Source organism: Camelus bactrianus, chromosome 18 (assembly GCF_048773025.1).
Source record: "Camelus bactrianus isolate YW-2024 breed Bactrian camel chromosome 18, ASM4877302v1, whole genome shotgun sequence".
NCBI classification, from domain to species: Eukaryota; Metazoa; Chordata; class Mammalia; order Artiodactyla; family Camelidae; genus Camelus; species Camelus bactrianus.
The window spans coordinates 8,657,339-8,669,405 of record NC_133556.1 but is presented as its reverse complement, the minus strand read 5'-3'; the positions used below and the strand labels follow the sequence as shown (position 1 = coordinate 8,669,405).

Sequence of the window (12,067 nt, the reverse complement as noted above, 5' to 3'; positions counted from 1 at the left end):
TCTCACCAAGGCCAGGCCCCACCCTGCTCCCAGGTTAGTCCCCACCCCAGGCCTCTCCGGCTCCCTTGCAAAGGTCCCCTGGCTCAGCTCACGCCCTCTCCCCTGTATTTAGAGTCCCTTTTGTCCATCCATCTAGACTGCTCTGCAGTCCGGAAGCCTCCTTGTCTGCAGACAGATGCTAAAATGTTTATGAAAAACCAAATGGGTCCCTCTGGCTCTCTCCTTCCCACATCTGGGCCCTATCTCTCCTTTTTCCCCTCCAGGAGACATTCCACGGCTTTGGCCAGGACCGATGGGCAATCAGGTTGGACTTCACAACCGTGCCGGGTTTGTTTCCAATTATGTGAGAATCTCTCCCACAAGCGCCAGTCCTGGCCACCAGGATCCTGACTCAGGGGCGGCCTCTCTGGGGACTGACCTTAAATGTGGGGGCCTGCTGATCCCTGGAGGGTCCACCTGGTTTTCGCTGGGTGTGGTCCCTTGCCCTCATTTCCTGCTTATGTGAGCTGGCCGTCTGAAACTCAGCCAGCCCTCTGTAAAATGGGTCTCTAACTGCGGCCAGTCTCCCTTCCAGGCAGGTGCGCTGTGGTCAGGCTGGGCCTAGGGCGTCCCTGGGTTCACGTCCCAGCATTATAGGCCCAGCCCCTCCCCAGCTCTGTCAGGGGTTTCTCTCAAGCCAGGCCTGTTTCCTGAGCTCCAACAGAGCCGGGGACACACTCGGGCCTTTCCTGACCACAGAAGGGCTGGGAGGAGAAGATGGGGACCAAACAGGAAGTGAGAAGAGGCTGGGTGGGTGTGGTGGGTGGGGGGACAGGCAGCCCCTCTGCCGACATCTGCCCTTTTCCCAGGCTCCCCTATAGCCGTCTGGTCCCAGGGCCACCCTGTGGCATGACCAGCCCCATTCCTGCTCGCCCTCCTTTCTGTGGGCTCACCTAGCCCAACTGCCCCAAGGAGTCCAGCACCTGGCAAGGAGGAGAGGGGGGTGAGGAGGAGAGACAGGCGGGGAGCTGACCATGGCTGGGAGCCCAGGGGTCTGGCCTGCACAACCGTCTCTCTTCCCTGGAGTCACAGAGCTCTGGATTCAAATCCTGCTGCCCCAAGCTACTCCTTGCCTGAAAGAGCAAGGCACGCCACCTCTCTGAGACTCAGTTTCCCCCCTTACAAAATGGCCAGCATGTCCCCGAGCCCCCTGGGACCAGCAGAGGGCCCTGAGTGTCTGCAGCCTGCAAGGGCGCCCAGTGGGTGTCCCTCACTCTCCTTCCTGTCCTCTCGGGTGGGCGACTGGCCTCCAGCCCGTGCTGGGGGTGTGGGTGGTGCCAGCTCCCAGCTGCCTGGTCCCCCGCTGAGAGCCCAGGCAGGGCCAGCCTGCCGAGGCCCAGTGCCAGGCCACCCATCCTCTACTGGCCAAGGGATTAGTTGTTCCCAAGCATGACATGTGCTGCCTGTGACCAGTTCTAGCCCACCTGGCGGGCCTGGATGAATGTCCCCACTGCCGGATGTGGGTAGCTGCCCTGGGGTGGGGGGCACCGTGCGCCTGCCCAAGCCTTTGTAGTCCAGAGTCCTAAGACTGAAAGATGACCCCAGGGAGGTCCTCATGGAATCCAGCCATTTTTCATCAGGAGATGCCCTGACTTTCCTCTTGGTCTATTTATTCACCACAAGCTGGAAGTTCTTTCAGAAGTCTAAACTAAATCTTTCATTAATAAAAACTTCACTTTAGCAACTATAACTGCATGTAGTTGTCTCAGTCTTCCCTCCGGTGTTTGATCACAACCTGCCATGTGTCCCCTGCTGCCAATGGGATCAACCAATCCCCCCCAGCTTTGCAGTCACGACCTCCACAGTTTGAGTCTTTGCAGTTAAGCACGATCCTAATTCCACACCTTTGTTTACCTAGCCTTTCCCTGCATTCTCCCTGCCATCAAAGACCCCCTTAAGATTGCTCACCCCTCCAGGAAGACAGGAAACAGGTTCTGGTGGGATAAGCAGTGAATCCTGAGGGCTTCCAGCCTTGCAGACCCCTAGAGACCCCAGCAAACCCCTTGCCCAGGCCTCCTGCCCTCCTGGGTCTCTTTTGCCTGGCCCCAGCCCTGGAATTTCACAACCCAGATGGGCTTGCAGGGAAGGGGAATCTGGGTCTTGTAGATTCATTTGCACTTGAATCATCGAACATGGGGATTTCGTAAGAGCTGTTGGACATGCAAACTGTCCTGGAGTCTTGGGCTTCAGAGCCAGGGAGACACACAGCAGCGTCGGGGGGGCGCCAAGGCTACATGTGGAGTATCTCATGCTGAGAGCATTTACGGCCCGCTTAGCATGTCCTCCACCTGCTCCTTATCCACCAGTGTTTCCCGGAGGGACCCGCCCTCCCTCTCTCCTGGGGGTGTGTTCTTTGGAGCTGATGGGACCCTAGTGGCAGATCTGGGCCCCACGGGCAATGCCAGGACAGATCCAGCCATGTCTTCTTACTGGAAAACTCCATGGTCTGGACACAGCTGGAAGGGGCCTAGGATCAGGAAGGAAACTGATCTGGAAACAGGGTCAGGGTGCAGCTTAGGGTTAAGTTCAGGGCTTGGTCTGGGGTCAAGGTTGGGGTCAGGATAAGGGCTCAGATAGTCCTCAAGGTCAGAGATATCTAGGATCTTGACCTGGAGTTAGAGAGGGCTTGCTCTGGGGTCAGGGGCAATTTAGGCAGAGTCTGGGGCCCACCATCTGTGTCTGAGCCCCAGAGTGACATTCACAGGCTTGCTGGCCACTGGAACATCAATTCCTACCTTTGACCCCAGCACCAGGGCTATTTCTGAGACTCTGTACAGAGGGGACTCTCTGGGCAGCGGGGCATATAGACACTTGCAGGGCAGGTACCTAACAGCCCTCACACAGGGAGGACATCAAGCTGCCTCCAGCCTTCTGACCCTGGAAGCCCTGGGGCGAGACCCCAGCCTGGTGGAGAGGAGGTTGACTGGGGGAGGGACTGCTGCCACCTGCCACCTCCCTCCCCCTTCCTGTCCATTGGCTGGGTTCATAGCTCTGTGGACCCCTTCTTTCCTCTGCCACCTGCCCTCACTCAGTGCTCTGAGGCCAGGGGTCTTACCTGGCTTGGGTGGTTTGCCTCCAGGGCCCAGTGCTGCAGAGGGAAGAGATGGCAGTAAATGGGGAGTCTCAGCCCACCTGTCCTCCCATTTATCCCCCCAGGGCATTGGGTCTCACCCCCCAGGTCCTAAAAGGACTGTCAGGAATGGTCCTCCCCTTTGCACAGGGAGCTGCTGGGAGCCCAGCATCCAGACACTTGGGTGGCAAGCAGCTCCAGCCCTGATTTTGGGATACCCTGTCTCAGACTGTTTCTCAGCCTCTGAAGGAGATGATGGTTCCTGCTTCGCTGGCTTTGCAGGGATATTACTGAGGATCAGAAGAAATATGAAAGAAGGCAGGGGCCACCAGGGAAAGAGGCTGGGGGGAGGGGCTTAGGGGCCCAGTGGGTTCCAGTTATCAGACAAGTCCCTCCCTACTGGATGCTTGGTCTGTGAAATGAAGGGTCCCTGGATGCCTGGGCCTGATGAAGTTCTGAGGTCTCAGGACATGCGTGGAATAGAGTGAGACCCAGACCCCATCACAGAGGGACCAAGTTTAGTTGCTGAGCTCACCTCCTACTCCCAGGCCTCCTAGACCAGCTCCTATGTTGAGAGAGAGAGTGAGAGCAAGAGAGAGATTGAGAGGGAGAGAGAGAAACATTAGTACTCCTGCTGGAAAGCCATCCATCATCTGTCATCAAATCCATTGCTTCCTAGCTACGTCGCCTCGGACCAGGCTTAACCTCTGCGAGCCTTTGTTTCCTCATCTGTCTCATCAGGCAAATAGCCCTGTGCCTGTGTGTACCTGAGAGGGTCTGTGCCTCACTCCCACGTTGAGTCTGAACACTCAAACACTCAAAAGCAAGTACTACTTTTGATTTTTTCAGTCTACTTTGAAACATTATGCTTTTTTCTAAAAGAATATAATGCTCCCCTTTCAATGCCATTGAGTTAACATTCTGCCTGTTTTCTTATCGGGGGGGGGGGTCCCAGTCTCCATCTGCACATAATTTATTATTTTTTTCAACAGATTGGTTTAAAAAATTTTTTTTTGAAGAGTGATTTTTTCTTTAGTTTTTTTTTTTTTTTTTGGGTGGGGGTGGGTAGGGGAAGGTAACTAGGTTTGTTTGTTTTTTTATTTTTAGAGGAGGTACTGGGGATTGAACCCAGGACCTTGTCCATGCTAAACATGCACTCTACCACTTGAACTATACCCTCCCCTCTAGTCCTTGCTTTTTATGACCCAACAGATAACATATTAATACTTTTTAGTAATGTAAGTTTACTTAATCACACACTTTAATCAGGGGGGTTTCTTGTTTTGCCTTTTGGCAAGTAACATTCCTATGAACCTTAGTGCAGATGATTCTTTTTCCCTTCTTTTCAATTATTTCCTTTGAATGGATTTTCAAGAGTAGGGTTAACAGTTCGAAGACTGTAAACAGCAGGGATGTGTGGAAGTGGCCCGTTTCCTACAGCCTCACAAGCACTGTGTTTCAATTTTCAGAAAATACATGTTCTTAATAGATGTAAAACAGTGTCCTGTAAACTGCTTTTTAAAACAGGACTGACTTATGGGTCCTCCGTGGTGGGCGTGCCAATATTCTTCCTTTTTGCAGTGTCGAAGTGTGCATCTCCTATGAACATAATCACCATTTGTCTTATCAGGGTGTGTGAAAATTTCATGTACATTACCTGGGTAGAAGACGCCTCCAGGAACTCCACCAGGAATAGCCCCTGGGACCCCTGGAAGGAAGCAGGTAGAGTCCTCAGTTAGCCAGAATGAATAAAAACATGCTAAGAATAAAGATAATGATGATGACAATAATATTGTATGTCTATAAAGCAATTATGTCGGCTTAGCAATTTATGTTTACAAAGCATTTTCTCATCCATGCTCCTCATAATGGCCTGGTAAGGTTGGAAGGGCAGCAATTAGTATCTTCCTTTTAACAGATGTGAAGTCAGGCTCAGAGAAGTTAAAGGAGGTGCCGGGGGTTACACAGCTGGAAGGAGATGGAGCCTGGATTCAAACCAGGCCACTCCTTTGAGCATAATGGTTTGCACTGCGTTACCTGGAGAGGGCCTGGCAGGCGGCTGCGTCTGAGCACCTTTCCCGGGCAGCCAAGTCCCCTCCAGCCCTAAGTGGCAAGGGCAGGGGCCATAGCTGTGGGAGGGCAGGCCAGGCTGTGACAGCAAGCGCTAAGGAAATGCGGCTGCTGCCAGTAAGAGAGCAGCCATTCCCACACTGATAGGACGGTGTGAGGTCAGCGTCCTCAGCCACTGGGCAGCTGTGGTTGGGTGGGGTTCTGGCTGTCTGACACAGAGCTGTCTAAGGAGGCGCCGGGGCCCGGAGGGGGACACCATGAATGAGCGAAGTGAATAGTTTCCTAAGGAAAAGCTAATTCACTGGCCAGGCTAGGGGCCGTCTGCCCAGCCAAGATCACGAGTTCAGTCCCCACGGACCAGTGAAGCTCTCACTGGGGAACACTGTGAAGCTGGGCCCCAGACCCAGCCTGTGCGTGGTCATGGCAACAGACAAACGTGGTGCAGACCAGGCCCTGACTCCAGCACCACAGGATGGTCCCAGCTCCAACAAGCAGCCTTGCCGGTGTCCCAGCCTATGCCCAACACCATCCTGCTGAACGAGGCACAGACAGGGTTTGAGGACAGTGTCGGGCAGCTCTGCAGTGTGTCCAGCAGACATCTGGCCTCTGTGGCCTGGCTGCGCTGCACAGCTGGGCCTGCTGGCCCCAGGGCCCTGTCAGCCTCAGCCACGGCCCAACAGGGTTGGGGATTCCAAGCTGTCATGGGCACCCCATGCCAAAGCCCCAGTGCTACCCCCCCAGGGCCTGAGGCCTCCCAGGCACTGCAGTCCAGTCCTGGAGTGTCTAAGCAATCTGGTCAGAGCTTTGGGGGCTCAGAGCAGTGGCCCCAGGAGGCTGGGCCTGCTGGGAATGAGCCTTTGGCCCTGTCATCAGCTGCCAAGAGCATACATGGCCCGCCCAGGCCTTTGATGGCTTCTCTGTTTCGGGCCTCCAGCTCTGAGCTCTGAGCACTATCTACTGTGTGCATTCCCTGTTGTGCTCCAGGCCTTTCTCTGCCTGGGCCTGTCTCCCTCCTCCTCTTACTCTCCCTCCCACTACCCCCCTCCTCTCCGCACTGCTCTCCCTGTCCAGAGCAGACTGCAGGAACAATGTGGTGGGTGGAGGGAGCAAGGGGCTCAGGACAGACCCATCTGGCTTCTAATCCTGGCTGTGCCACTTCATATGATCTGTGTGACTTCAGGCAAGTCACTTAACCTCTCTGAACCTCAGTTTCCTTTTTAACAAGGTGGCGCTGATAACGGCTGCCTTGCAAGATTGTTGCGAGTTGTCGAAGAGTTCAAGTGAGAGACCTGTCCTGCCCTGGACCTGGCACACAGTCACAGCTCAAAAAAAAAAAAAAAAAATGACACTTTGTTTCTACTTCACTGCACAGTACATGGCCTGGAGCCAGGTATACAGCAGGTATTCAATAAATGATGGATGAATTAGGTGGAGGGGAGGCAAGGATGTTGCCTGTGGGTCTGGTCCAACCTGTTCCCTCCTCAAACGGCCTGAGGGTCTCCCCACCTCCGGCTGGTCTAGCCTTAACCTCCACTTCCTCTCCTGGTGTTCTGTCCCCCCTATGCCCCTTCCTGGGCCTGCCAGCTCCTCTTTGCTTCCCCTCTCCCCAGCACCCACCCATCTCTCCCCGGCTTTCTTTTCCCCACTCTCCATCCCCATGATTCAGATATCAACAGTGTTTGCCAAACTCCATGCCTGAACCACGGCAGCCTAGGGAGCCAGAAACTCTGATCCCGGTTTTACACCAAGGAAATGGGGAAGGCTTAGTGGGTGTAAAGGATCCCTGCCCGGCCTCCTCTCTTCAAGTACAGGAGAGGTGAGAACAGAACAAGGCAGTGGTCAATCAAGGGCCTTTGAAAAGGCAGCAGCCTCCTCTCATGCCCCAGTGGGCCATTCTTTTTCCCACCCCACTCCTTGGCCTGAGCAGTTGCCTCTGCCAGGAATGCCCCCTCGTCTCTCCAAGTCCTACCCTTCCACCAGGACTGAGCTCAGATTCTGCCCCCCGCCTTCTCTGAGCCTGTGGTTCTCACCGCTCAGCTGGCCCAAAGCAGTTGGCCCAGAACATACTTGTCTTGTTTTATGTGGGTTTGGCTTGTTTCTCCGGCTAGCCCAGGGTGGAACTTGTCTCTTGCATCTTAGAATCATGATCCTAGACTCTCAGGGATCATAACAGTCTCCTGGCCTGGGCTGAAATTCCTTCTGCAAACATCCTCTTGTGTTCCTGCTTGCATGCCTCCAGTGACAGGAAAATCACCACTTCTTGATGCTGTCAGTCCTACCTGCAGAGAAATCTTCCTCCTTTTGAGATAGAATCTGCCCTCTGTCTCTCCAATTCGGCCTCCCAGAACCCCAGAGACTGAGGCTCACCTCTCATCCACCAAAGCCCCTCAAACATTTACCTTTCTTTCAAGGTCTAACTCAAATGTTGCTTCTGCTGTGAAGCCTTCCTGGATTTACTGGGACTCCTCTGAGCCACCCCCTCCCCCAGTCTTGTCTGCTTCCTCCATCACTGCATCTCTGTTTATACGTGTGGTCCCCTTCCACCAGACAAAATGTGGCATGAGAAGCAAGAGGGAAAATTAAAACTTATAAATGTGCACTAATTACCAGGGTCAATCGGCCCAAACTAGCAAATTCTGAATAGGAGAATATATGGCTTTTAAAATTCACATTCCCACGCCACGGTTCTCTTATTTGATGCATTTTTTGCAGTGTTACATTGCTGGAGCCTCCCACCAGCCCTAAGAGATAAGCAGGGCAGAGAAGTTCCTCTGCATTTTACAGCTGGGGAAACCAAGAGCCTGAGAGATGAAGGGCCTGGCCCAGGACCCACAGCTGACCCCAGTTACATGCAGGGCCTTCTGCCTAGGCCCAGGGCTCCAAGTTCAAAGATCTGGGAGATGGCTGTTTGGGAGTGAGCAGCGGGCCAGCGGGCCAGCGGGCCTTGGCAGAGGGCTTTGCCAATTCCAAGTCCAGGGGGCCGGCCTGGGGAGCAGATAAGACCACACGAAGCTGTTTGTTGTTTGCATGGAGAAAGGCTGCCAAGGGTTTTTCAAAAACAATCCGTCCTCCAGTGAGTGACTCCGTCCCCTTCCTCCCCGGGGTATGTCTGCCCTCCGGCCTCCACCCCAACAGAAGCAGTGGGCAGGATCAACCTGTAAACCCTAGGTCCAAGGTTCTGGAGGCTCCTCGGAGACACTGGGGCAGCTTTACAAGACCTACAGGTCTGGGTCCCTCCCTAGACCAAATAAAGCAAAAAGTCTTGGGTGGGACCCCACATCAGAATTGTTTCAAGTTCCCTGGGTAATTCCAATATGCAGCCAGGATTGAAAGTCCCTGTTCCAAACCATCTTCAGTTCCGAAATCAGGACAAACAAAAAACAAAAAAAAAAACCCCAAAACCCAAAAATAAAATGATAAAATGTCTAGAATTTGGGGGGAGAATTATACCTGATTTAATTTCTCTCTCTCTTTTTTAAAACGGCATGAGGGTTTGGGGCAGCTGATCTTCAAGGCTACTTTTGACCCATCTTAAATGAGTCTAGACAATCCTTTCCATCACAGAGTCTTCCTGGAATGCCTCTTTCTTGTCTCCACTGGCAACACGGTTCTTTGGAGCTGGGGAACCCATGACACGGACATCTTCCTGGGGTGGGAGGAAGCTGGGCTCCCCCAGGACAGCCGGGCAGGTGTGTGCACACGTGCGTGTGGGTGGCGGGCCCCTTCCACTCCCGATCTCTCTCGACTTCCTTTGGGAGGCTCTGGGCACAAACCCTAGAAGACCTCATCAGTTCACACACCCCTTATTTGGACCCAGCTACTCTACCACCTGGGACGGAGCTGAGATTTATGTTTGCAAAGAAAGAATAGGGCCAGCGGAGCATTTAGCCCGGTCACTGAGGATGCATTCTTCTTAGGGCAGGCCCACCCCAGCGTGCTCAGCCTTAGGCCTGCCCCTCCCAGGATGCTGCTCGGAACCTGGCTCCCACCCCTCATCCTTTCGCCCAGGGCAGAGAGCTGGCTGGTACTAACCCCCTGGGTCTGCCTTAGCCTGTCTGAGCCTCAATTTCCCCATTTGTAAAGTGTAGACAATAATTCTCTACTCTCAGGGATCCTGTGGGGACTGTCTCGCTCTCAGTGGGAGCTCTGTCTAGGAAGGCAGGTGTTCAGGGGCCAAAATCAGGGGAGGAGGTTCAGAAAGGATCAGAGCTGCTCGTCTCAGGCACTGGGGCAGCTGGTCCTCTGGGACTGTCTCGCTGCCCCTGCTGGGCCCCATTTGACGGTGTTCACGTCCCTCGGCCTCGTCCAGACCCAAGACCTGACCTCTGCACAGGAAGCTCCTGCTCCTGGCTGTCCTTCCCAGCCAGTCAATCTCACGGAAACAGCTGTTCCTGCCCAGCCCCCTACTCCAGCCCTCCAGCCTGGCCCTGCTCCACCCAGTGCCCCTCCACAAGGGCTGGTTCTCATAGCAAGGAGGAGTCTCGTGGAAAACAGACCCCACCCAGGCCACCACACCAAAGGCTCATGAGCCTGACTACACCTCTCTCTTCCCATGGCCAGGAGCACCTTCAGGGACCCCTGGCGGGCCATTCCCAGTGTCCCCCAAGGTGTGTAGCAGCCCCGGGGGAGGCACAGTTAAAGCCCATGGCAGGGAACATGCCAGGTGGTCCATGAGTGCTCTGAGGTTCACTCCAGCCCCTGCCACCCACCACATTCCCTCTGCCAGGAAAGGGATACCTTCCCCAGCTTCCCTGTCCTAGTTTGTGTGCCACAGCATGCACACACACACACTTAGACACACTCATATGCACAGTGACAAACCACACCCAGTGACACACCTGGACACCAGATCTCCCATGTGTACACGCCTGCTGGGTGGCTGACTTTTGCGTATTAATAGGCACTTTCACATACTCTACAATACCCTCCTCCCAAGCGTGCTTGTGCGCGCACACACACACACACACCCCTGTCCAGAGACGAGCCTGTGAACATTCATCCCCTCCCAGAAACCTCTCCCTCTATTAGGTGACATGTTTGGGCATATACACACGCACACCTGTGCAACAGCAGTAACACTCGCATACGCACACATGTATACACATGCTCAGAAGTCCCAGCCCTCCTCACCAGGGACAGACCACAGCGGCAGCTTTCCAACCCGCACCCCTATAATCATCTTAACCCTGACTTTCCTTGGAGCGGGGTGCTGACTCTCCAGGGGACAAGGAACCTGGGGAGGTCAGATAGCTCACTGCCGCTGAGCTGGCCCCTAACTCAGGTCCCCCGCCCCCAGGGCACATGCACACAACCACTGGGTCCACAGGTGTGCAAACTGCTGGTGCCCACAGACCCGATGGGATCCTGCCAGCCCTTCCCAGTGTGCTCGCGACCCCTAGACTGGGAGAGCCCCCAGGACAGAGCAGGGCCCCTCAGCTCTCTCAGGCAGTAAAACCGGCGCTTGTTTGGGACCATCCTTAGTCATGGGGCGATCGTGTGACAGGTTTCTGTTCGGCATGGCTGGCTCCCGGGAGGGACAGTTCCAAGCATCCAGTGGCTGAGGGGCTCCTGCCTGGGACCCCCTGGGGGATGGTGGGGTGGAAGGGCGCCCTCTCCTCCGTCATTCCAGCCACCTGACCCGGAGGCCCAAGGGCTGCCGGCAGTTAGGGGGACAGGGTGAGGCCTACCTCCAGGCTGCGAGGGGTGGACGATGGACAGCAGGAGCAGGAGGACTCCTGGCCGCAGGGCTGCAGCTGTCAGACCCGCCATCTCGGGGAGAAATGCCCCAGCCCGCTCTCTGCGCCTCGTTTTATCCCCAAAGCGTAATTGCTGCCTCGTCGGCTGCGAGGGAAGGAGGGAGGGAGAGAGGGCGGGCGGGAGGGCGGGAGAAGGGGGAGGCCTCGGGGAGGGGGCCGCGGGGAGGGGGCAATTACGAAAGGCCGGCTCACAAGCCTCCCAGGCTGGGTCTGACTGGACTGGACTGTGGGCTTTTTTCCTTAAAACACACACACATGCGCGCGCGCACACACACGCACACAGAGTTTTCCCCCATCTCTCTCCCGCTTTCCCTCTGTGGCTGTTCTTTCACTGCTGGCCCTGTTCCCGCCAGAAAGTGCGAGGGGGGCCTCTGCCAGGACAGCCCTCGGGAGAGGAAGCAGGAGGGAGGGCCCTGCAGCCCGGCCAAAAATCCGGCCCCAGCCAAGGCCTGAGTGGCCAGGCCCCCGCCCCTCCAGCTGGGCCCCGGGCCCAGTGTGGGGACACAGGCCAGCTGTCCCGCGCCTCTGCCCCCACCCCAGCCCTCCAGACTCCCCTGACACCCCCCGACCTGTCCAGAGACAGGCCCTGCCCGAAGCTGGGGAGGGGGGCTGTGGTCGGATCTGGGGTCCAGGGCCCAGGGCCAGTGTCTGTAGAGGTCAAGGGACTGTAGGCAGAATGGCCAGGAAGGTGAGATCATGTTGGTGCTGCCCTGTGGGGCATCTGGAAGAAGGAAGGGGATGCACGCCATTCTTTGTGGGCTAAGGTCGCAGCCTCCTGCCTGAAGCTGGGCAGGGAGTGGTGGGTTGGTCTGGGATCCATGTCTGCAGAGGCCAAGGGGCTGCAGTCAGAAGGGCCTGGGAGTTAATATCATGTTGGTGTTGTTCCCTGGGGCATCTGGAGGACATGTGGGAGACCCTGTCGCACCACAAGGATTCCATTTGTCATAGGTCAACGTGTAGCCCCATGCAGGCCTGTGCATGACAATGTCTGGTGAAGGTCAGGTTGGATCTCCAGGTGCCCTGTGGAAAACCATGGGACTGCGGAGCCCACCCAGACCGATAGGTGGCCCAGCCCCCTTTTATCCCTTGGCCCCCACCTGTCCCAACGCTGAGCATCCCTACCATCCAGGCC

General features: G+C 55.7%; 1 protein-coding gene across 4 annotated transcripts in view; it reads right to left on the bottom strand.

Annotated features, from left to right (window-relative positions):
- The window catches only part of ELN (elastin), a 31,421-nt gene extending 20,376 nt beyond the window's left edge, over positions 1–11,045 (bottom strand). For 2 of the 4 annotated variants that reach the window (XM_074345933.1, XM_074345935.1), the window contains exons 1-4: positions 10,867–11,044; positions 4,767–4,817; positions 3,645–3,674; positions 3,095–3,127 (exon numbers count right to left, since the gene is read on the bottom strand). In XM_074345933.1, the coding sequence (XP_074202034.1) occupies positions 3,095–3,127; positions 3,645–3,674; positions 4,767–4,817; positions 10,867–10,948 (196 nt within the window). In that variant the 5' untranslated portion in view covers positions 10,949–11,044. Of the gene's footprint in view, positions 1–3,094; positions 3,128–3,644; positions 3,675–4,766; positions 4,818–10,866 lie in introns of all 4 variants that reach the window. The other 2 variants (XM_074345934.1, XM_074345936.1) reach the window with 2 other exon arrangements.
- Positions 11,046–12,067: the final 1,022 nt, after the last annotated feature.